The sequence below is a fragment of the Andrographis paniculata genome, unplaced genomic scaffold (genome assembly GCF_009805555.1).
Source record: "Andrographis paniculata isolate CXL003 unplaced genomic scaffold, ASM980555v1 Contig15END, whole genome shotgun sequence".
Classification (NCBI taxonomy): Eukaryota; Viridiplantae; Streptophyta; class Magnoliopsida; order Lamiales; family Acanthaceae; genus Andrographis; species Andrographis paniculata.
In genome coordinates, this window is record NW_026137435.1 from 580,896 (window position 1) to 605,164 (window position 24,269).

Sequence of the window (24,269 nt, forward strand, 5' to 3'; positions counted from 1 at the left end):
ATTAATAGACGATTCAAAGTATTTTTTGTATTTGGTTTCATGATACATTATTTTAATATTTAATTTAAATCAAATTCTTTAATGATTTGAAGCAATCAACGGCCAGGATCATTCCACAAGATCGATGATGATGATCATCAATCTGTGACTTGGAAGCCAAACCGCAAAATTACACAATGATGATTAATAATTTCATAATGTACGTGTAGTCTTCTTGTTTGACTGAAATTTAAATAAAATGTTTTCAATAGTACTATCATAACACACTCTACTGTACAATAAATAAAAGAAAATATTAATATCTTCGTCCAAAAACTTGATGTAATTTTAATTTGGAACAAAAATTAAATTAATAATATAAAATACATTGAGTAAAAATAAAATAGTGATATTATAAACCGTTATTATCAATCAAAATTCATATTTGTTTGATAAGCAATTTTATCATGTTTGGTTTGGTTCGATTACACTTGTTTAAACTTGTTCGAGATATATTATTTTTTAATTTATATATAATGTTTTGTTTTATTTTATTTATTTTTCAATAAAAAAATTCATATATATATTTTTGACATAATATATATATACATATATATATATACACAAATATGTCATTTTCATAAATATTCACAAATAAGGTCCGGACACATTTATTAACGACCCTATTTATATTGGTCAGCTTAACTTCTTTAGGTTTGCAAAGGAACTTAATCAACTGAGCCGGCGGTTTGAATTTCGAATTGAGATATGAATAATAAAAATTTTAAATTTGAATAATTATATGATATAATATAAATAGAAATTGATGTAATATTTTGAATGTAAAATTAATTTTTAATATAATCCCAAACTAACACACCCATAGGGCTTGTTAGTTAGGAAAATTTTACAGCAAATTTACTATTTATCTAATTTTTTCCTTCCTAACATATCAAATCAAAAACTTATTTTTTATTTTTTATATTATACTAAAAATTAATATTATATTCAAAACATCACATTGTATCAAACACTTATTTACATAGTACCACTATTTCAATTTAAAATTTTTACTATTCAATTCTTAACTCAAAATCTAAATCCCCAAACAAACACACCCTTAATTCATTTAAGGATTTTATTTATTATTTTTGTAGTCTCATTGTTTTTAGAATGGCTGTATTATCATAAAACATGCCTCTACATTTAAAAAAAACACTACTACGGCCAATGATATAGTAATGTAATGTTAGTTAAATCCCGAGTCGACTAAAACTATAATTATGGGATATTATAGATGAATAGAATGTTTAGATCATAAATAAAAAATAAAAAAATACTAACATAATTTTGACTATGATGTATTATGTATAAAAATGAATTAAATATTGCAAAGGCAGTAGTAGAAATTTCCAGAAATTAAGTGGAAAATTACACTCAAAAAATTAGAAAATGGTAATTAATTTACCACTTACAAATCGAACTGTTTGCCTTCAAACGTTTGCCCGAACGCCCAATTTTTGGGGGCGGCGCCGTACGAAATTAGGGTTCCGCCGTCGCTGGCGGTGAGCTCGAACGACAGCGGCTGATTCTTCAAATCGGCGTTTATATGCCAATTCTGTCCCCAATTCCGCCCCATCGGCAGCCAACCGGTCCGAGAGCCTTTAATTTTAACGGCGGTGACGTCTCCGGCGCCGGCGACGTTACTGATGAGCACCGACAGGAATATTCCGGCGCCGCCGAGCGTGAACCGGATTCCTCCCTCCTTCCGGCAGCGGATCCGGCGGTACTGGACCGGCATGTTCGCCGCCTTCCAGATGGCGATTTTCTCGAAGGCCTGGATGGGGAGGACGAAGTGCGAGTTCGGCGGATTGCAGCGGCCGCCGCCGTCGGCGTCGAAGCCGTAGTTGGGGGCGCAGAAGTTGGTGGCGGTGACGATAATGGAGGTACCGGGGATGCACCACCGGAGATCCTCCACGCACCGGATTTCGAAGCAGGCGCCGCAGATCTGGCCGCGCTCGAAGAGGACGGTGCTCAGACCCGCCGTGGCCTTGCCGTAACCGCTCTTCTCGAGGTCGCCGTAGCCGCACGCGCCGCCGACGGCGTCGATTGGCTCCGTGGCGGCGTAGTAGGTGGCGCGGGCGGATTTCCAGTCGGAGTTGGAGGCGGCGGAGGGGGTGGAGGGGAAGTAGTGGGAGCGGACGAGGAGCGGCGGCAGGGAGAGGGTGAAGAGGAGGAGGAGGAGAAGGTGGCGCCGCCGTGCCGGCATTTTGAACTCCGGTGGCGCGTGAAAGGCGGAGGAACTGAGAATTGCCTTAGTGTAAAAATTGTAAAGAGAATCAGAATGCCGACAACATAATAGCCTGCTCACTTTTTTGGCAACTAGCCTTGAACTTAAGGAGATATATATATTTATAAAAATAAAATAAAATACTCCTCTATCTCATAGCAAATATTTATATTTTTATTTTTATTTTTTTTTTATGTAAATATCTTTACCATTTTCAATATATTACACAAATATTCTTATCTTTATACTCTCCCTCCTTCTCAGATACCATGTCTACGTTACAATTTCTGTCCATGTACCATGTCGTTTTCTTTTTTAAAAATGATTATACACTTTAATCTCATTTCAAATTTTTAAAATTTTTTTTTAATTTTAATTAAACTAATTAGTTATCTTAATCTTACTTTATAATTATTTATATTATAGAATAATTATTTTTACTAATACATTCTTAATTATCTACTAATTAAACCTCTTATAAAATACAATATCTACAGTGCAGCAGACACGGTATTTGGGACGGAGGAAATATCACATAATACTAATAAAGTTATTTTTACTTTATTCATACTATATTTTAATATAATACTAATATTTGTAAATCTTCGTGCAAAAAATAAATGACTACATGGTTATGCGACAGAGGAAGTAATAAAAATTATAGTACTTTATGCAAAAAAACAAAGGTTGTCATTTTCTATTTTTGTCAATTTCAAAATAAGATTACTATTTTTTAATTTAGTAATGTACTATATATCAAACATAATAAATACTATTTCAACATACCTTATATTACACAAATGTCATTATTTTTACATAATACAATACTAATAGAAGTATTTTTATTTTTTTATTATAATTTATTATAATATTAATATTAAAAAATTATGTAAAAAAATAAATGACAACCTTGAGCCGAGACTGAAGGAGGGATAATATATTTAATTTCGACACTTATAAAAAATAATTTAATTTAATTTAATAAGAATAGTGAATGGTGGGGTGGAATGGATATTCAAATAGAATAGAAAGCATTTATCGTTTATAAATAAAGAACCTTTACTTGTCTGGTTGGGGGCCGCAACTTATTTTGGCTTTTTGACAAATCCGGTTTCAATTTTCATGATAAATTAAATTAAAATAAAATAGTCTCGTAAAAGATGGTCGGACACCTTAGGGATAACCATAAGAATATTGGTTCAAATCTTCGATACTTGTTCGTATCTCCTTCATTTCTTAAATATGTTCATTTTGTTTATTTGTGAATTATCTGTAGATTTGGATTAATTTGGTTGAAATTGGTGCGAAGTTAATTATGATCTAATCGGATTATTCTTACTAAATTTTTTGCCTTGAATCAATGAAGTCTAAGATAATGAAAAAATAATCGAAATTCAATTTGGTAGTAAAATTTCAAAGCTCAACGGTCAACTTAAAAACAAAGATTTCGCATGTTGAATGAAACATCCAATAGCATAAATTGAGAGCCCTGCGACATTAAACAAAGTTTGGAAGCGTCGAGCGAAACCCAACAACATCGAACTGTAGTCAAATGAAGCATAGCATCGACAGTGTCGAGCAAAATCCAACAATATCAAACGAACCCAACAATCTATAATATTGAGAATATAGGCCTCAAAGTAAACCGAGGAAAAAAGAATGATCTAATAGTATAAAAGTGGACTCTGATCTCCCAAGGCCTGCCACAAACAACAATAATCCCAGTAAATATGTAAATAAAGATTACTTTGGTGTCAATATATTTTGACAGTGATATGTACGTTTATTATCTTGTCAAAATTTTAAAATATTTTTTTATAAAATACTTCATCCGTTTGGCTAGAAAATTTACATATTTATATTGTGTAACGTTCAATTACAAAGTAACCATTTAATTAAATGTCTAATTTTTTTTTTTTCATAAATACCTTTACACAAATCATTACACTACTTTAAACTAGTTGTTTTTAAACAAACGTATACTCGGACCGCGGGAGTATTATACTAACCAACACAAATCAATTTTATTATTTATCATTTTTTTACAAACTATTCAATCAAATATTTTTATATTATATTAAAAATTTAATTTTAATTTTATAACCAAATTTAAAAATTTTATTATTTAAAATCAAAATCCCTAACTCAACACACAACACGCAACACGCGTGAAAAATGTCCTAGTGGCATAATCGTAATTCAGTATGGAACGAGGTCCAATTTGAGAACCACTCTTATCTTCTTCATCTAAAAGGCGAAAGAATTCAGCCAGCATTTCACCGCGTCTTCCATGGCGTCCTCTCCCGCGCTTTTGCACTCATCCGCTTCCACGTTCTGCGGCAACTTCAATGTTCGACTGCCCGCCGGAAACTTCTGCTGCCGCTCCAGTGGCCTATCAATTAGAGCCACGTCTTCAATAGTCCTCGTGGAGAAAACCGACGCCGAGAAAGTGAGCAGGCTCAAATCCACGTATCTGGAGAAAATCGTCCCGTTGCTCAAGGAAGAGTTCAGCTACACCAACATTCATCAGGTTATTCCCTCAAGCTATTGCTATTTTTACTTTATGAAATTCGTGTCGAATGAGAAAAATTGAAAATTTCTTTTCGCTGAGTTATTTTATGGAACTTGATTGATAATTATTGTGTTCTATATACATCTTCATCTATGAGTCAGTAAACTGATGAAAACATCATTTCTATGGCTGCACACATTTAGATAAATACGCCATTTCTATGTGTCTCTGCCTTTCTTTTTGACAAACAAAAAATCTACCATTACTGATTTTACATGAATTTATTGTTTCCAATTTTGGGTGGGGAACGTCTCTTAGATTGCATCTGAGCGGTGCCTTGAACATTCTCTTATTATCCTCATTTTTGAAAATGTTAGCGTTGAATCCTTATGTAATTCATAGATACCTAGGGCTTTAAATGTTTATTTATTTATGTTATTTTTAGGCAATGAGTGCTTTGAGAAATTTGAATGTCTGGCTGCCTCATCAAATTGAAGTTTCTGTTTGTGCATTCAAATTCCTATTGCAGGATTGCATAGTTATTGCCATTATTTTGCTTTTTATGAAGATTGAATCTTTGTTTGAGTCTTGAAACTGTTTGAAGTTTCATTAAGATTAAAATGTTCATTGTTCTGTCATATATATATCCTTGTAGTGATAATCTTGCTTAGGTAAGGATAGTTCACTACAGTATAATATGTTGAAACTGAATGTATTATTCAAGTAGGAAATGGTATTACTATGTTTTGTCTTTTGCAGGTTCCAAAACTAGAAAAAATTGTTGTAAACTGTGGAATTGGAGATGCTGCTCAGAATGCAAAGGGCCTGGATGCAGCTATGAATGAGTTGGCTCTCATTACGGGGCAAAGACCAATTAAAACAAGAGCAAGGAAGGCCATTGCCACCTTTAAGATCCGAGAAGGCCAGCCACTTGGAATTGCCGTCACTCTTAGAGGAAATGTGAGTTGATATCTTCTCTGTTTTTCCTCATTTGCTTTGAACTATGATGTGGTATTTGCAGTGCGATAGAGACTTACATTTATTGTGCGGTGTCCTTGCCTGAATTCATAATAATTCTTAATGGATTTACTTTGCCTAATTCAAGCTCTAGCTTACATCATTAAGACATATGCAAGAAATCCTTGGCCTTGCAGAAAGAAAAAAAAAGGGATAAAACTCGAAAGAACCAAAGCTTAAGAGCCACATTCATCCTTGTATGATATAAGAGATGTTTTGATAGTTTAAAATATGAAAAGCATTTGCGGTACCGTAAAAAATGTTGCTTATAACACATCTGTTGCCTTTTTCTGAACTCTGAATGGATGACATTTGGAAAAAATGAACAATTTGGGATCCCAACCTAATGCGCATGTGATAATTAAGATGAAATACACCCTCCGTCCCACTCCAAATGAGCTCTTTGGGGTTTTGTAATAGATTAAGAAATAATAGTATTTTACTGGATAGTAGAAGTGTGTAATTGTATAACGTAATTGTATGTGTAATTGTATGTTTGTAATTTAGGTAAAATTTAAGTGTATTTTAGTAGTAGTGTATGATTATTTTTACTAAAATAAAAAATGAAAGACTTTGGAATGAGACGGGTGAAAATGATAAAAATGAGTATTTTGAATTGGGACGGAGAGAGTATCAGTTACTACTTCTGTATGAGTCTTTAATTGAGTGATGCTAAAATTGCTAAACAAGCTGGAATAGTTAATCACAATGGTCTTTAGTTTTCTTGAATCCGATGCACATTTCTTTGGTGTTCATTGTTTTCTTTTAGGATTTTAAAATTTTTGAGTTTCTTTTAGTTAGTTACTGGAAACTATGAGAGGAAATAATATATTTTAATCTGAGAATGGTAACCACTCGAGTATATATACCTTATATCGTTCAAAGTGTATACTTCACACTTATGTATAATACATTAACAACAGGTGATGTACTCTTTCCTTGACCGGCTCATCAATCTAGGACTTCCTAGGACGCGGGATTTCCAGGGGGTGAGCTCTAACAGCTTTGATGGTAATGGAAACTACAGCATAGGTTTTCGTGAACAGAGTGTGTTCCCCGAGATCAGTTATGACGTGCTCGGTAAACCAAGAGGGATGGATGTTTGCATATCGACAACAGCTGCCTCTGACAATGAAGCTCAAAGACTTCTTGCGCTTATGGGAATGCCGTTCAGAGAAGGAGGCGGCGCGGCAGATGTGTTGCGTAAGAAGAAGCTCAAGTCTCACCATTTCGACTCCAAATCGAAATCGAGGCAAAGAGCCCAGCCTAAGAAGAAGAGGTGAAAGAAACTTCATGTTCTGGTAAGTTAACTTCAACTTTGTTGTTTGTCTGCTTTTGTGTTTACCATTTGGGAAAAAGAAAATTGTTGGTTGCCTTGAGTACAAATGAAGTTACTATTCTTCAAAATGTCATCCGATAAGTTTGTTTGATTATGGTTTGAAATAGATCCGTTGGATTTTTAATTTTTGTTTAAATATTATTTTAATATGATCGTGTTGTGACAAAAGATAGCACTTTCTTCATCTCAAACATGGTGCAATATTTGATTTCAGCATAAAGATTTAGATAACTAGTATCAAGTTGAATAATGTTGTGACAAATCTTATATACATTCTCAGTCTAACTCAAAGTATATTTTCACCTATTTCTTGTTTTAGTAAAAATAATTATATACTAATGTCAAAATACTTGGAATTTTTATCTAAGTTACAAATATATTATTATTGTATATATGATTATTTTGCAAAAATATCAAAATTGTTGCATACTTTTACTAATCATAAAATACTACTATTTTTTAATATACTAAAAATTCTAAAAGATCCTTTCGATTAAAATGATATGATACGATAAAATATAGTGCATGAATTAAGTATAATTAATAATTTTGTATTTTGAAAATATTCCATAATGTTTGAGACAATAAAAAAGAAAATATAGCAAGATATTTTAAAATAGAATGGGTATATTTTTATTGAAAACTGTAACGACCACTTCAAATTGAAGTTTGCAACCAATCTAACCCTACTAAAACAGTGAAAAAAGACACAAGAAAACAAGAAAACTCAACATTACTTGAGCTCCATTGTACATCAAGTTTAAGCCAATACACACATATATATATATATATATATATAGGGCCTAATAGGAGCAATTTTTAATACAACAACAATCTTCAAAAGGCTTTATACATAATCAAATACACATACTTCAAAAGATGTTGAAATACTCATCGATGTCGCATACTCAAACTTCAATGATTTGGATCCGGGTTGAACTTCACGGATTCTCTCCATATAAGTTCCTTAATATTCTCTTCAGTAAACGACGGCTGCTCAAAGTCGAACACAAAGGGCTGAGGGCACACGGGCTCTTCGTTGATATCATGAAGGGGCGCCAAGTAAGGATGACAGAGTGCCTGATTGACTGAAAATGATTGAAAGCAAAATTAACATAATATGAATTTTGGCGAAGGACAAGATTATATATATATATATACCTAACATTACAAATACCCTTATAACTTATAATATATTATACAAATGTCATTATCTTTATTTCATACAATACTAATAAGATTGTCTTAGTCATTTCTACTATCTGTCGATATAATACTAATATATCATAAACTCCGTAAAAAAAGAAAACAAATAGCTACTTAAGGGAAGGAGGGAGAATATATATATATATATGTATATACCTGTCATCCGTTTGCTGGGGTCAAAAACGAGCATTTTTTCTAATAAATCCAGAGCTCCAGGGGAAGTGTTTGGGAACCGAGTAGAAAATTGCTGCCTCGGGTATTGTGGTAGCTGCCTAAGGTACTTCCGTGCGTTGTCGCTCGTTAGAAATCCAAGGCTGGAATCGTCCGGAGAGCCTATAAGCTGCGGAAAAATAACAGACATTTGATAGAGCATCGATACAATAGGTCAAGATCTCAAAACATAAGACGGGCAAAATAGTAGGTGAGTAAAAGCAAAGTTACAATAACATGTTGGAAGATCCAAACACACATCTTTTTAGTGTCTACACGGTTTTCTTGTCTGTTGGAAGACTATATAATATGTAATTAATGATATTTACCTATTAGCTTAAGTTTTTAAATAAGATGGTTATTTAACATGGTATCGAGATAAATCTACTTGCACATAAGGGAGTGTGTTTGGTTATTGTATAATATGTAATTAATGATGCATTTTCTATTAGTTTAAACGTTTAGGTGAAATGGTAATTCAAAATGATATCAGAGCGGGTCTGAGAATAATGTATTTTTTTTACTGGCTTAAGTTTTAAGGTGAGATGATCATTTAATGATGATGTTTGGACTCTAGGTTTATAAAAAATATCACATCAAACATTATTTAGATAAAAACTCAAATTTCCAAACTCAATCTAGGCGGAAAAAAAACATACTCGTGAAATTTCGACACTTTGGTCCTATTTGTTAGGCATACAAAACTCTCGAGGCACCTATTCTTAATGGCTTCTAGAAACCGAAAAGGAAAATATCGGATATAACCTAAAGTATGGTGTGAAACAAAGGATTACCTGTGTGATGAGTCTCAATTGATGAACATAGTCTCTTCCAGGGAATAGGGGTTGCCTTGTCATGATTTCTCCAAGTATGCAACCTACAGACCAGATGTCGATTGCAGCAGTGTATTCTGAGCAATTAAGGAGAAGTTCTGGTGCCCGATACCAACGTGTGACAACATACTCAGTCATAAAATCAGTCTCCGATGTTGTCCTTGCAAGCCCAAAATCTCCAATTTTCAAGTCACAGTTAGCATTGAGAAACAAATTGCTCGGCTTCAGATCACGGTGCAAGACGTGTGCAGAATGAACATACTTAAGTCCGCGCAAAATTTGGTAAAGAAAATACTGCAAATGATTAATCGATAAGATTACCACTTAAAACAAAGCATATATTTGGGTGTAGATTACGATCTTAGTTAACAGAAAGAACAAATCTGACCTTGCAAATAATCATATTAGAGTTATAAAGAACTCTTAGGAAGCTTAAAATGTAAAGCAAAATCCAATTCCTTTATTTCTTTCTTCCTTTCAAATAATTATAGAGTAAACTAGTTTTTATGTCTGGTATGTGATCATTTTAGGACAGTAACTAACCCTGTATTGAATTAATCCCACAATTAGAAAAATTTGGCAGAAATGATCCTAAGGCGTTGAGTTGCTGATGTGGCACCGTTGTGATGCGCCAGAAATAATGTCAATGACACGTAGATAGCGTTTAAAGATTATTTCTGCCAAAATTTTTTAGTTATGGGACTAATCCAATACAAAGTTAGTTATTGTCCTAAAATGATTCTCAAATGCTTTTCACGTGTCATCCATAAACTCTGCATCGCGTAAAGATGCTGCCAACAACTACGGCCATTTCTGCAAAATGTTTTTAGTTGTGGGACCAATCTAATATAAGGTTTAATTATGATTCTAAAATGATAAAAGGGGGTGACGTACAGGACTAGAAAACAATTTACCATAATTATATTACCAACTAATTGAGAAACAATTGAAAAGCTACTAAGAAATTCAATTACAGCAAGAAACCTGGATATGAGGAGAAACAATTAATTAAGGTAACAAATTAGCTCAATCTTTGAATAAGAAGAAAATGAGGTCAAACCCGGCAATGGTCATCCATCAGTGGTTGGTTGGACCGGATAATCTGATGGAGATCGGTGTCCATTAATTCATAAACAATGTAGACATCAACAAAGTTATCTGTTTGAGGAGGCCGTATTATGTCTTTAATTGCAACCACCTGTTGTAATGGAAAGTTGAAGAATGTAAGAAAATGGGTTCAACTTTAAGAACAAACATTTGAAGTACGATATCAAGTTCACAAATAGTCCAAAGCTTTGATTGCTTCATGTAAGAATATTATGTTGCTAATGAAATAAAGCTACAAGTGCGTGGATCTATGAAAAATTTTAGATCTTCTTGCGAGTTGATACATGATGGCTTATATCGTAAGAATGATGTTTGTTTACTTGGTTATGCAAACATGGGGAGGCTTTTTAAAGCTAATTGCTAACTTAAATTGAGCATTCAATCAAAAAGTTACATGCATATTTCAAGATCGAGAAGGTTATCATTTTAACTATATCAAATTGCATGCATATTAAGTGTCGATGGACGAAACTTAAGGGTTTACTTTGGAAAAATGAATTGGCACCCTTTAGAAATTGCAAGTGTTTTGAGTGTTAGGTGATAATTCATTCATTTCTGCACTAATTCGTCTACTTTTTTGGAAAATGTATTGATTCTTGTTTATTTTCATAGGTAAACTGAAGTCGTGTGTGCATAATGTCATATGCTACACAAGGAGAATGAGAAACTCAAATTTATTCTATTATATTGTATCATTTGCTTTCTAGGACTTAGTATCTTCTGAGTATGTTAGCACATGTCAAAACCCTAAACCCATCGTAATCACTTTCTTTAATGACAATATCATCAACGTACACAACAAGATACAATAGGCATCATTGCTAGGAACAATAACATTATTTTATAATCACAAAAAGTAATTTGACCCGCATCTAATCATTTCAAACTCCTACATAGTAGCACTAAATCATCAAAACCAAGCACGTGGAGATTGTTCTAAACACTTAAACCATACATATAACGACAAAGCTTACACGCAAACTAGACTCCCTACTCCCTCTGGACAATAAAACTAGGTGGTTGTCACATGAAGAAAAGAATTCTAATTGTCTAACAAACGACAAGACCAAGCCTGTATATGAATGACATTTTTGCTACTAGAGAAAACATATTTGTATAACCATCTAGGCCAATCTTAAATTTGTGGGAATCGATCTTAAATTGTTACACCTTCTAACTTTGTGCTTTTAATCCAATTTGAGTAAGTTATTAGTGATCTGGACCTTCATTACATCCAAATAAATAGATGGAAATTGATTGCTGTGTTACCTTAGTTCATGAATTCAGTTTGGACATATTTTGTCTTTCAAGCTTAGTTTTTGTTTGACATTTACCAAATCAAATTTCAGATTTGATCATTACATAATACCCCCTAAAGTTTGTCTAAATTCACAACATATTTTTTGTTTGCTTGTTTATGTTAAAATGGTGCTGCAAGTATCTTGAGTTCTTTGAATACATTAGTACCACTAAGGACAACACAAACAATTAAAAGATTCATCACCTTCGAGTTTTCAACAAAGTCCTACTCAGCATAATCACTTATTATCTAGCGAAATATTACCATACTCTCAAAAAACTAAAAGGAAATGTTTTCAGATGCAATAAAACTAGAATAGTATTCAAATACACATAACAGAAAAGCATGACATATAAGAAATCAAGCAATATAAACAAATACTTAAGATTTCATATCTATTTTAGTTAATACGAATGTCCTTACATTGTCATGATCCATGTGGCGGAGCAATTTGATTTCACGAAGTGTCCTCTTTGCATCAATTCTGTTGTCGAATGCATTGCCAATCTTCTTTATGGCTACTTCTTCCCTTGTCTCAGTGTTGACAGCAGCACTGAAGAAAAATAACCATCAGATTTTTTCTTTTCAACATATATTTAAATACCATTCCACTTCGATTTTTTTAATTAAGCTCCCTAAATTACAAGTAGGATAAAGTTCATAAAACCAAGTTATAGAGTTGAAATTTACAAAAAATAGCAACACAATGGTTAAGAAAGAACATCAATTACCCTAATAATCAGCACTAAATTATATATCGCTCTACGGCCCGTAGAATTCTCCTAAGATATCAAACAATCAAAGTGTGACATCGCAAAACAAACTCAACTACAGTTACCAAAGTTTCAATGAATCTGAGAAAACTCAAACTATTTTTCATTTCTTTATATAATATTAAAAGTCGATTTTAAATTTAAAACATCACATCAACATTTATTTATATTACAATAAACTAACTATCCAAATTCAAACTTTGCTATTCAAAAATCCAAAACCAAAAATCAAATCCACAAACAAACACACTCTAAGTTCTTTCAATTATACTTTAATGTACACATTTATATTGTTGATATAAGTAGTCTAATGGATTAATTTAAACACATCTCAGCTCAAATAAAATGCACATACAACACACAAGATACCATTTTCCTATCCAATAAAATCCCCCTCATTTCTTTTCTTGCACATCTCTTTTTCTTTATGTTATAAAAGTGAAAATAACAAATCCAAAAAGATCACTTTCTCAGCCACATCAACACTAAACTAAAGATCTAAAAATGGATCAAAATAACAACCAAATAATCACACCAAAACCCCATTTTTAATAGATAAGAATCTCTCTCTAACACCATTAATTGCTACTCAAACTAGCTACTTTACTAACTTTGCAAAAACCAAAGCAATTAATAGACACACAGAGAGAGAGAGAGAGAGAGAGAGATGATTCAGTAGAGTGAAAAGTAGATAGAAAATTGTTGAAATATTACCAGACAATGCCATAAGCTCCACGCCCCACAGGTCTGAGGGGAACATACTTTTTTGAAACTTCGAAGAGATTTCCATACACACTATACTGCATATATCTTCCTCCATGAGTGGGCACCCCTCTGATGTTATGCCCGCCATGATCGCCCACTCCTGAACTCGGCTCGGACATATCTATCCCAAGAATTGAAAAACCCACCAAAGGAAATGGAGAAAGGGGATGAAATTCAAGAAATGGATCTTTGATCGACAAGTTCTTGTTGGATTTTGTATGAGTGTGAGTACTGTCGGCTACTGTAGACAAGTTTCTGACATCCCCCCCTCTCTCTCTCTCTCTAAGAATTTAGGAAAGAAAGAAAATTGGGGAGAGGGAGAGAGACATGGTCAAGATAATTAATTGACTTTTCTTAGAGGGTGGGTAAGTTAAAAGCTGTGAGGTTGGTGTTTGGATTGGCTTGATTGAACACTTGTAATGCTAATTACAAACACAGATGGATATGGATATGGAGGTACGTTGACTTGATTTATGAGTTGAACATCAAAACATTAATCGTTGACTAGTGATTTTATATCTACTTTCATTGTTATATTCATTATTATTATTTTTTTATTTTTAAATGACTAGTTGTAGCCTTATTATTCGAATATGAATATGCTTTGAGTAAATTCTGACCTAATTTGATAATTTGTAAATTAAGATAGTAAGATAAATCACATCATATAAATCACATGTAGTAGAAAAAAAGAAAAAAAGAAAAAAAAAAAAGTAGTTCCATAATTATAATAACTCGTGTTATTATTTTTATTATTCTTTTAACGTGAATTGGTGTTGATAATTTTAAAATAAAAATTAATAAATATGATAAAATAAATTCATATTCTAAAAATTATACTCCATTTATCACAAAATAATAGGTATATTTAGGAGTCACATGAAAATTAAAGAAAGAATAGTATTATTATAAAAAATATAATAGTTTTGTAATAGGAGCTTATTACCAAAAGTAAAAATAAAATTATTTTTTTAAAATGTACAAAATAGCAAAATAAAATTATTATTTTATGACAGACCGAGTATTTTAATAAAATATATACTACTATGTGAATATTATTTGTAAAAGTACAATTTTACATAATACAAAACTACTATGTGAATATTATTTGTAAAAGTACAATTTTACATAATACAAAATAAATTCCGGTAGTAATATACTTCTTCTATCGGCAGCATCTTTTGCGTCATTGTAATTAATATTAAAAATATCAATATGACGGAGCAATATTTTTTATTTATTTATAATTAGAATGAACGCATTTTCAAAAAAATAAAATTTTTTTAAATATATATAAAGATATTTATTTATTGAAAAAAAGATGAAATAATAACTATGCTATCTTAACTACTACTATGTGACATCAATTCATATATATTGTATATTAATGTAACTAAATTTTACGGAAGAAATATTTCTCTATTTACTATCCAGGACCACTCTTTTTTCTCTGAAAATTCACGCCACCAACCTACCCACCCCCTCTACCTACACCCCCCCCCCCCCCAACAAACAAACAACAAATTTCTTATCTTTCATTTCATCAACACATCACTACAAACATAAATCTCACAACAACAAATGTAAACTTGTAAAATGCTAACACACATTTTTAGCAGACTACTCCAAACCTGCAACCTTATATATGCACTTCAATAACTAAATATAAATTCATATATCTATACCTATATCTATATATATATATATGTGTGTGTGTGTGTGTGTTTTGCTCACCTTACCATCAACCCTTCTACCTTTTTATTAGCTTGTGCTCCATCAGAAATCTTACTACCAAACCTAAGGTTATCAAGCAAAGCATTGCGACCGGTTAGAACAATCTGGAAGAACCTGTCGACCTCCTTCACCACTAGATCAAGCCCCCGCGAAAGTTTTTCCGCGGATTTTCCGAGATCCGACGCTATTTCTTGCACCATTCCGGCTTCTACCGAATCTACCCCATCTTTCACGAAGATCTGATGTAAATTCTCGACACTTTTGTGGACACTTTCCAGCTCTTTCAGAACTACAGCTCTTCTATTGTATGTGTTCCTAAATTTGATATTTACACAAGTTTGAAAATTAGTAAAAGCCTCGGCCCAAAGGCAACCTTCTAAAACTTGTAGCTCCACCAGCTTCCTCGCAGAACCTGAAAATATTGCGTCGAATATACTGCATATCGAAAGAGTAACCACCCTGACTCCATATACGGCGCGCATCAATACCTTGCCCTTAGCAGAGTTCTTGATTTTCGGCAGGTTGAGGGATTGGGCAAGACCATCCATGGCGAAGATGCATTTCTCGAGTCTTGGATTCTTTGAATTGATGTGTTGCTTCCATTCATCCAGCGAAGAACGAGCCTTTTTTAACTGATTTGGAGCCGTGCCGCGGAAATTGTGCAGCGCGCATTGAAGAAAGATGTATCCCTGTTTCATCCGAGAAATCTCTGAGCTGAAAGCGTTGCAGATGTCGAGCAACTTCACGCTGTTGTCCAGATAAACATCGAGCCATTTGTCCTCCCAATCGCAAACGGGGAGCTCGAGGGCGTTGATTAAAGATTTTACATCGGTGTGAATTGCGCAGAGTAATTCCGTTGCACATTTCATCCAAGATAAGGCAATGAAATCTTCATCGGCTTCCTGTATAAGCTTTTTAATTCTTCCTGCCAATGTCTCCTCAAATGTATTCAACAAATGAAGAAGCTTCGGAGAAAGATACGCGCCTTTTGGTGAAATCATGCGGAAGGGATTTCCAAATGGGAAAAAGGGCCGTTGTGGTTCTTGCGCACGACTCATTTGGCTACATTAATTGCAAGAAATGAAACGAGAGACAAACTGCATCAGACAACTTATAACAAAGTGCTATCCCACATGAATTACAATACAATACATCGAAGTCGGAACAATAGTGTTGTCACAAAAATTTTTTAGGCCAAATAGGGAAATACAGATGTATAAACTCATCCCGTCAGCACTGATTGTCTAAAGTAATTTTTTCAAAAAATATCACATCAAATATATATATTTTCTCTGACAAAACATTACATCGAATTCCAACTTTTTACCATTCCCAAGAATCCAAAACTTCAATCTAAACCGAAACCTATTCATTCCTTCTTTTCTTCACTCAAAAGCTATCAAATAAAAACCTTAATTTTCAATTTTAATTATGACGACACTGAAAATCAAATTTTCATTCAAAATATCGTATAAGTCGACTACCAATTTACACAAGTATCTATTCAATTCAAAATATTCCGGGCGTTTTTGGTTTGGATTTCAAACCCAAATCACCGCTGTACTGTCTAACCAATTTCCAATAAAAATACACTAATATATTCACAAAACATCACATCAAAATATTATTTAAACTAAAACTCAAATTTCAAATCAAAATCAAACAAATCATCACCAAATAAACCAACCCTCAAAAACTCATAGCTCGATGTTGAGTTCCACAGCATTACAGAACAAACAATTATTAGCAGATTGAATTATTGGCCAGAATCCTTCACTGATGAACAAGCATCAATTCAAATCACCAAAATCAAGCAACAACGTTGGAAAAGGTTACCAAAACTGCTAGATCTAAAACGATCCAGAAGGTCAACAAGAAAAATTTCACTCAATTCACGAAGCACATACTCAGACGATGATCATCATCCCCAATTTCATTGAAAACGAACACAACGCAACAAAATCAACACATCTCCATTATCGTCCAACAACAAACAATCAATTTACAAAACTAATAACTCAATCCTCGAAATCAATAAGCCAAGAGATGTCAGATCTTTACCAAATCGTCCGGTCAACGGCCAAATCGAAGACGATAGCCAAATTTGAACCCTATACCTAATTATATAACATCAATTACACCGTAACGAAAGTACATACACTTGCGCGCACACACGCAAAGTGAAAAACCGTACCTCCTCAAAAGTACTCCGGCCTCGGGGAAGCGTAGAAGTGTGGTGAAGCTTCGCACAAATTCCTCGCAGCAATGAAGATTTGCGAAGAATGGTAGGAATTGCAGTTGAACGATGTATTGTCTGGTCTCCGAGGGAGGGGACACGTGTTCGAGTGTTATTGGACGCTTGGCCTTTAGAGGGTGTATGGTATGAGTGGTGGACGCGCGCGCAGAATAGCAAAATGCTCGACGAAATCTGGCCGTCCGTTTGGGTGCTGTCATCAAGTTTAAGGCGTGTTTGTTTGGAAAATTTATTGTTGTTCTTAGCTTTCGTATTCGTGCAGCTTTTAGAAAAATATCTTCTTTGTCTCCACACTCTTTTCAAAGATGGTGGCTATACAGAATAAATAGTCTTCTTTGATCAACTATTGGAACGATTAATTAGCGTGAACCGGACCGGCTCAATTTTTTTACGATTAGACCGGTTGAGTAACTTGATTCAAGACTTCATACAAATGTCATTTTTTAAGCTTTAGACAGGTTGGAAGTTTGAAAAATAAATGTAAAAGAAATAGTATTTGACTAGACGTTTTATAAGGTAAAATATATAATTCTTCCGTCAAATTTTAAAAGTTTATATTTATTTTTCTATGTGTTTGATCTTTAGATTTATAATACTAATAAAAGAATAATACTAATAAAAGAATGTTTATAAAAAAAATTATACAAATATAAAATATTTTTAAAGCAAAAGATAAATATAAATTTATTATGATCTTTTAAAAAAATAAATAGTACAATTTGACTTGTGAGTAAAGTGTTAAGCAAATTTTTAACTCGTGACTTTATAATCATAAGCCTACCCGTTAGTACAATTTGACTTATTATACCCAAAGTTCGACTTTCTGAGAGCCGAAATATTAATATGCCTTAAATCTAGTTTGTCACTTTGCTGAATTTTATAGAAATCTTGATGTTGGTCAGCAAATCAGGGGGTCAGGGGGGCCGAACCTTGCCTGGTCCGAGGCACGGAGAGGTCCTGGCCCGACGGTATGCAGTATTGGGCTTTTGAGTTCATATTGAACTGAGCCTGAACGATGTATTCTCCTAATTTATTTGAACAGACTTATAGAATGCAACCTAGTAAGTTATTCTGAAATCGGTATCCATAAATTGTAACCTAGCAGCCCTCAATAAAATCTGTTTATCGTTTTTGTCCGTGGACATAGCCAATGCGTAAATATGTGTCTTCTTAACATATCTTAATCTGGGACAACATGGAACTTATTAGGTTGGTCGGAAGACTAGAATGAGTGGATTCTACGGCCAATTCAAAAAAGAACTTGTGATCTAATAAACAAACTAATGCATCCATTAACCAATCCAAGTGTTCGACCATTCCATTGAAACTGTCCACCTTCTTAGCATTTCTTAAGATAAACATTGCATCAAGAAACTGTCATAATCACAAAACCAGAGCTAAGAAAACTTACTTGCAATCAAGAATTCTATTCAGTGACATATCATAAAAAGGATTCCCCTAGAGTTGAAGGAGTTATATAAGTTACCTGGGAGCCACGACACGAAAATGAAGTCTTAGTCAGCCTTGTGCCGCTGTTTCCTGAGAAGTCGATGAAACAATGACAGCACCCACAGCCATATTTTAACCAGCCAATTTTTCGGCTCCGGTTTGGGATCCGGCTTTTGTCCAAACAATCCTTTGTAAAGCTCCTTTTGCTTCTGGTATACAGCTTTGTCGTGTTCTGCCAATGCTCGCAGCTCTTTTGCTATTGCTTTGTCCTGCGGGGCATGTTTTCGTGCTTTCAGGAAATCTTCACGAGCCGCATCTGTTTGCCCCAGCTCGGCTCTAGCTTTGCCTCTTCGGAACAATGCTTTCACATTGTTTTCATCCTCCACTAGCACCTGTAAATGATAAATTATAAAATCAGCATCATATATTATATTGAGATATAGATATAAATATTAGATCCTCACATATTCAACCGCTCTCAGCTAATAATCTTCGGTTAGTGTACTAATTGAGGATTTATCAGCGCTATATTGATCGTCTCAATCAACACATGGAAATACTATAGATAACATATGGAAATTTAACAGATAGCATATACATGTGTTGTTAGTTCTATTTTATATATGTGTTGTAAATTTATACTCCCTCCCTCCGTCTTAATTCAAAATACCATTTTTACCATTTCAAAGTATCTCTTTCTTATTTTAATTACAAACATATTAGTAAACATGCGATCATTTTATACATAAAATCAAATGGCAAAAATGTAAATTTTTTTTACATATTTCCACTAACTAATAAAATTATTTTTTAATTTACTACAAAACTCCAAATGGCAGTTTCATTAGGTATGGAGGGAGTATATAATATGATGTCTGAGATATATTACTGTGCTATCAGCACAGTGCTGATTAAAAATAACCGCCGCCCAACTAGTAATGTGTGCGCATAGAGCATGTGAGTGACAACGAACCATTTTTAAACTAGCAAGTGTCAGTTAAATATGTAAAATGTTCAGAAATAACTTACAATTAAAATTTTAACAATCAAAACACGGTACTTACAATACCACAATGCACAATTGCTTCGTCATAACGGTTGAGCTTTATCAAGCATGCTGCCATATTGAGGTGGCACGGATTTTTTACTGCCAAAGCCATATCGCGGTACTTTCCAAACAGCTGGAACATGAAATCATCACCTAGGTATGCTATGGCCTAGACCACAAAACAGCAATTTATTGGAAAGAGGATGGACTGGAAAATAATAAAACAAAGTGCTCTTACAACGAGTGTTCTGCTACCATTTCATATTGGTTCATTGCCTCCTCGAGTTTTTCTTCCTTGAATAAAGCATTCCCATCCATCTTTCTTCTATCTGCTGCACCGATTCTCTCCTCTACTGTCATGTCACTGCGAGCTTTTCCCTTTATAAAATTTTCAATCACTGAAATTGTTAATCTTCTTGAATCAATGAATCCATAATTAGAGCAAGCACATAATGGTCTTAGTGACTCTAGAAAGAACACTCACTTCCTTGGTCTCATCGAAACCAATCAATTCGACTTCATATACAATATCCGCCATTGGAGGAACGTTTGGAAAAGAAAAGCTTCCCTCTTTCCCATAGCCTAATTCCCAACCAACATGTAGCAATGCGCGTTCACCAGCCTTCATGCTGGAAATTCCGATGCCCAACCCAGCCATCTCCTTTTTCTCTACAGTAACGATTAATTGAAGAACATTGTGACCATCTAAATGAAGTGTATATAATTTTAAATAGTTTCATAATGTAGATAATTCACAATTGGTTCATAAGGCAGCCATGGAGATAACAACAAATTATTGTATACTAAAACTCAAATTTCAAATAAGATTTCAGGAAAATAGCATAGCTATACTTATTAGCTAAAATAACTATCATAGAAAATTATGAGATTTAAATGGAAGGCTAAGACGTGCTAAATCTAAAGTTCTAAGATTATTTTTCCAAAATCTTGGTACAAACCCTTTCCAATTATTAGCTCAAGAGGTTGTTGCTCGTGCCATGTATCTTCAAACTTGTGCCCAGTACTTTTGGTCCAAGCCCTGTAATGCACTGACACGAACAAATAAACAGAAAATCAAAGGAGCCACTTAGAATTTTTTTTATTAAAAATGAAACCATAATATTCCATGGTCCTTAAGAGAACAACATATCATCAAATTTTGATCCAATTTTTCCAAGAGGAGAATCCTATCTGCCTTAGAGAGGGACCAAATCTCGAAGATCAAATACAAGTACTTTGCTCTGAAAATAAATGAATATTTACAAACATTTGTGAAAAAGGAAGTAAGAATGCTGATAGGTCTTGATGAAAATGGAATAAAAAATACATGTGAAAAGGGAGCAAGAACTCAAAGGCAACATCATAGCAAGTCAGCAGCAGTGGCATGAACAAAAAAATTTATGAAAAGAGATCATCTCAACACACAAATCGATATTTTGATATCATATCATAAAGAAAGTGAAAAACACAACTTGAAATTGATGTCCTCTAAGAATCCAAATTACATCAAGCAACAAAAGCATTCACAAACTTAAGGATTAAATGAATGAAAACCAACACTGTCTATTTACTTTGCAACTTTAATCCCCCAATATATAGCACATAAAGACCGAACCCACCTGGTACATCTTCACACTAATAATTTCATCACTCTTATATATAGAAAGATATTTAAAATTAAATAATTACCAAATCATCACCCTCTGTTTGCAATCAAATAAAAGTAATTACATAACATGTTAATTATCTAAAATGAGCAAACTATTCACATATTCAAATTAACCAAAGTGGGAATATCTTTTAATTCCGATAAGCACCAAGTAAAGCTTATCAATTACATTTCACAATGCCCCATAATAGAAGGGCAGTCAAACGATCAAGGAAATTTTAATAGTAGACTTACAGAAGCAGGTTGCATATTTTGATGGCATCTGACCATGGCCTTCCTTGATAATTTGCTTCTGGACTTTCTCATGGAGGACTTCCATCTTTGAATCTACTTTAGGGACCCCAGTTTCATCTTGTGGCAATTCTCCACGCACAACTGACATAGCTTCAGTGACAATATCTCCATCACCATCTTGATCTACAAGACAAACATGCTTCTAGATTCATGGACTAAAATAATATCTCACAGCCACATCTACTGCAATATTTTGTGGTTCATATGAAAATTGCCAGTACCAATAATGACAACACAAATCTCTCATGTAAAGGAAGGTAAATGTACATAATCACAGGTATTAAAACAACTGCATCTGTAGAGAAAGCTGAATCAAAAGAGAATCACAAGACATCTTATTATAATAAAATCCATCATTCACATTCACGCAGCACAAAGTTCATTAGTAATTACAGAAAGCTGAATAGCTAATACAATCAATTGGCGGTAATCCCTCAAGAATCAAACAGGGAAATCTCAAACATAATACCAGGCATTTCCTATGTAGAAACAGCTCTATAAAATCACAAAGCTACACAACACATGAACCTCCAAGTTACATTAGCTAACCAAAAATGAATGACAAGGTGAATCATCTCTAGGCATGTTTGATTGATAGATAGGGTAAACAACTTATTTTTGGGCAAAACATTTATCCCAGTGCTACCAAGAAAATTTGGAATTTTATTTCACAAGATATGACATAATTATATTGGCCCTTATTTGAATCAAACACCTTACCTACACATGTAATCAAAGTAGATAAAATTTGGATTTTTATCCCTGGGCTGTTTGTGTAGTTCATTTCTCATCCTAAAAACTTTATTTCTTGTCATTTATACACACAAGCAGCGAAAAGATGTTATTTCTTTTATATCGATGCGCACACACACGCACACAAAAATAATAATAATAATAATAATAAATCTGTTGATTGTAATTTAGGCAGAGACAATCCAATATGTTTTGAGCTCCTTTCAAGAAAAAATATCATAACAAGGAATTCATAAAATGTGGCGATTAAACCAACATCGAGTCCATAAACAATTCAGAATTCCAATATGCAACCATATAACAAAGGTAACAGGCAGCAACCGTAATAAAAACATATGCTTATATGCAGGCAAGATTAAAACATTAGAAATGTAGAACACCTTCCGCTACTCAGCACCTACAACACTTTCTGCAAAAGGCTACAATTGCATTTATATATATATCTCAACAAAACCGGATGCAGCGCCACCAACATTAAACACTCTAGACACAAGAACAATAAAGAACAAAATCAAGCTATTTTCCGATAACTCAGCCTAGGAATTATCTACAGTAAGCACAAATTACACACAGCAGTCTAATTTCCCAGCGTTGATGCAAACCACCAAAACCAAAACAGAGATCAGCTAAATACCAAAATCTTTAGAATCTCGTAACAAGCTAAGAATAGCAAAGACCTGAAGATGGGCTTTGCTGCTCCTCCAGTTCCACCATAACTCAAATCTTGCAAAATCAACTAACAAACAACCACTTATTCCGCCAATCTCCTAGCAGCACCAAAGATCCAATTGACTAGAATAGCTTCGCTACCAGATTTACTTCACTTGAAGTGATCGGAGAAGAGTTATTGAGAACGGATGCATTGGAATTGATCTTTTTATTAAGCCGGCCAGCCGAACAACGGTACGGGTTTTACCCGCAGAACCCGCCCCGATAAAAACCCGAACCGCACGCGTTCGGGGCGATCCAATAATATTTAGTACTTTCTTTTCACTTTTGTTTTTTATTTAAATTTGTTATAGTGTTTTTTTAAGCTTAAAAAATAATATCTCCGTCAGCTCTGAGTTTCATTTACTGTTTATTATATGGTTTTTTAATATTAATTATTATATTAAAATAAAATTATAAATATAAAAATGTTTTTAATCTTAAAATAATAAATGTGATTTTAGAGGGTAAAGAAGTATTTATATTCTTATTTTTTTATTATAAAATAATTTTTAAAAAAAAATAAAAATATAATTTGATGATGAAAAAAAGATTTTTTTTTAAAAATAAATGATATAAATATCTTTCATTTTATTTATTGTGGTGGAATCTGTTAGAATATAAAGTAAAAAATAAGATGACCAATTATCTAAATCAAAATTGAACGAAATTTAATTAATTCTTATTTGATCTTTCCACTTGGGAGAAGACCTTTCAAATTTCTCTTATTTTTTCTCTTTCACCTTCACACACCAACAAAGTCATTATACAAAACACTACAACACTATTTGTATCAAGGTGAAGTTTGATTGTAAAAGATAGTTTTTCAGTGTTAGGTATGATGTCAACTTCATTGAACAAATTGTTCGATTATAATTAGTAAATAATTCAAAATATATTAATAAAAATAATTATAAATTAAATTAAGATAACTAATTAGTTTTATTAAAAAAATTATAAATTAAAATTTTAAAATAATATTTCCTCCGTCCCGCTGCAAAGTTGACATTGGTTTTTTGCATGTTGATT

At 33.3% G+C, this 24,269-nt stretch overlaps 5 protein-coding genes across 7 annotated transcripts; 1 reads left to right on the top strand and 4 right to left on the bottom strand.

Annotated features, from left to right (window-relative positions):
* Positions 1–1,249: 1,249 nt before the first annotated feature.
* On the bottom strand, positions 1,250–2,379 carry LOC127260155 (expansin-A13). The gene has a single exon (XM_051287849.1). The coding sequence runs from the start codon at positions 2,246–2,248 to the stop codon at positions 1,451–1,453; it is 798 nt and encodes a 265-aa protein (XP_051143806.1). The 5' UTR covers positions 2,249–2,379; the 3' UTR covers positions 1,250–1,450.
* A 2,146-nt stretch (positions 2,380–4,525) lies between these two features.
* Positions 4,526–7,261, top strand: LOC127263049 (50S ribosomal protein L5, chloroplastic). Its single transcript, XM_051291983.1, has 3 exons — positions 4,526–4,799; positions 5,541–5,741; positions 6,722–7,261. The coding sequence occupies exons 1-3, from the start codon at positions 4,560–4,562 to the stop codon at positions 7,079–7,081; spliced, it is 801 nt and encodes a 266-aa protein (XP_051147940.1). The 5' UTR covers positions 4,526–4,559; the 3' UTR covers positions 7,082–7,261.
* A 579-nt stretch (positions 7,262–7,840) lies between these two features.
* On the bottom strand, positions 7,841–13,732 carry LOC127262357 (mitogen-activated protein kinase homolog MMK2). The gene is made up of 6 exons (XM_051291011.1): positions 13,281–13,732; positions 12,217–12,346; positions 10,447–10,584; positions 9,348–9,680; positions 8,500–8,683; positions 7,841–8,225 (listed from the first exon to the last, which is right to left on the bottom strand). The coding sequence occupies exons 1-6, from the start codon at positions 13,448–13,450 to the stop codon at positions 8,053–8,055; spliced, it is 1,128 nt and encodes a 375-aa protein (XP_051146968.1). The 5' UTR covers positions 13,451–13,732; the 3' UTR covers positions 7,841–8,052.
* Positions 13,733–14,846: 1,114 nt separating this feature from the next.
* LOC127262128 (protein BPS1, chloroplastic-like) lies at positions 14,847–17,421 on the bottom strand. Of its 3 annotated transcripts, none has more exons than XM_051290673.1 (3): positions 17,260–17,373; positions 17,127–17,182; positions 14,847–16,127 (listed from the first exon to the last, which is right to left on the bottom strand). In XM_051290673.1, exon 3 carries the CDS (start codon positions 16,121–16,123, stop codon positions 15,062–15,064), a length of 1,062 nt encoding a protein of 353 aa, XP_051146630.1. In that variant the 5' UTR covers positions 16,124–16,127; positions 17,127–17,182; positions 17,260–17,373; the 3' UTR covers positions 14,847–15,061. The 3 variants fall into 3 exon arrangements, with proteins under 3 accessions (XP_051146630.1, XP_051146637.1, XP_051146622.1); XM_051290680.1 differs by lacking the exon at positions 17,127–17,182 and having other exon boundaries at positions 14,847–15,967; positions 16,051–16,127; positions 17,260–17,275; XM_051290665.1 differs by lacking the exon at positions 17,127–17,182 and having other exon boundaries at positions 17,260–17,421.
* Positions 17,422–18,588: 1,167 nt separating this feature from the next.
* On the bottom strand, positions 18,589–23,387 carry LOC127263108 (peptidyl-prolyl cis-trans isomerase FKBP42). The gene is made up of 7 exons (XM_051292068.1): positions 23,210–23,387; positions 21,720–21,902; positions 20,776–20,865; positions 20,301–20,485; positions 20,072–20,194; positions 19,833–19,985; positions 18,589–19,160 (listed from the first exon to the last, which is right to left on the bottom strand). The coding sequence occupies exons 1-7, from the start codon at positions 23,244–23,246 to the stop codon at positions 18,834–18,836; spliced, it is 1,098 nt and encodes a 365-aa protein (XP_051148025.1). The 5' UTR covers positions 23,247–23,387; the 3' UTR covers positions 18,589–18,833.
* Positions 23,388–24,269: the final 882 nt, after the last annotated feature.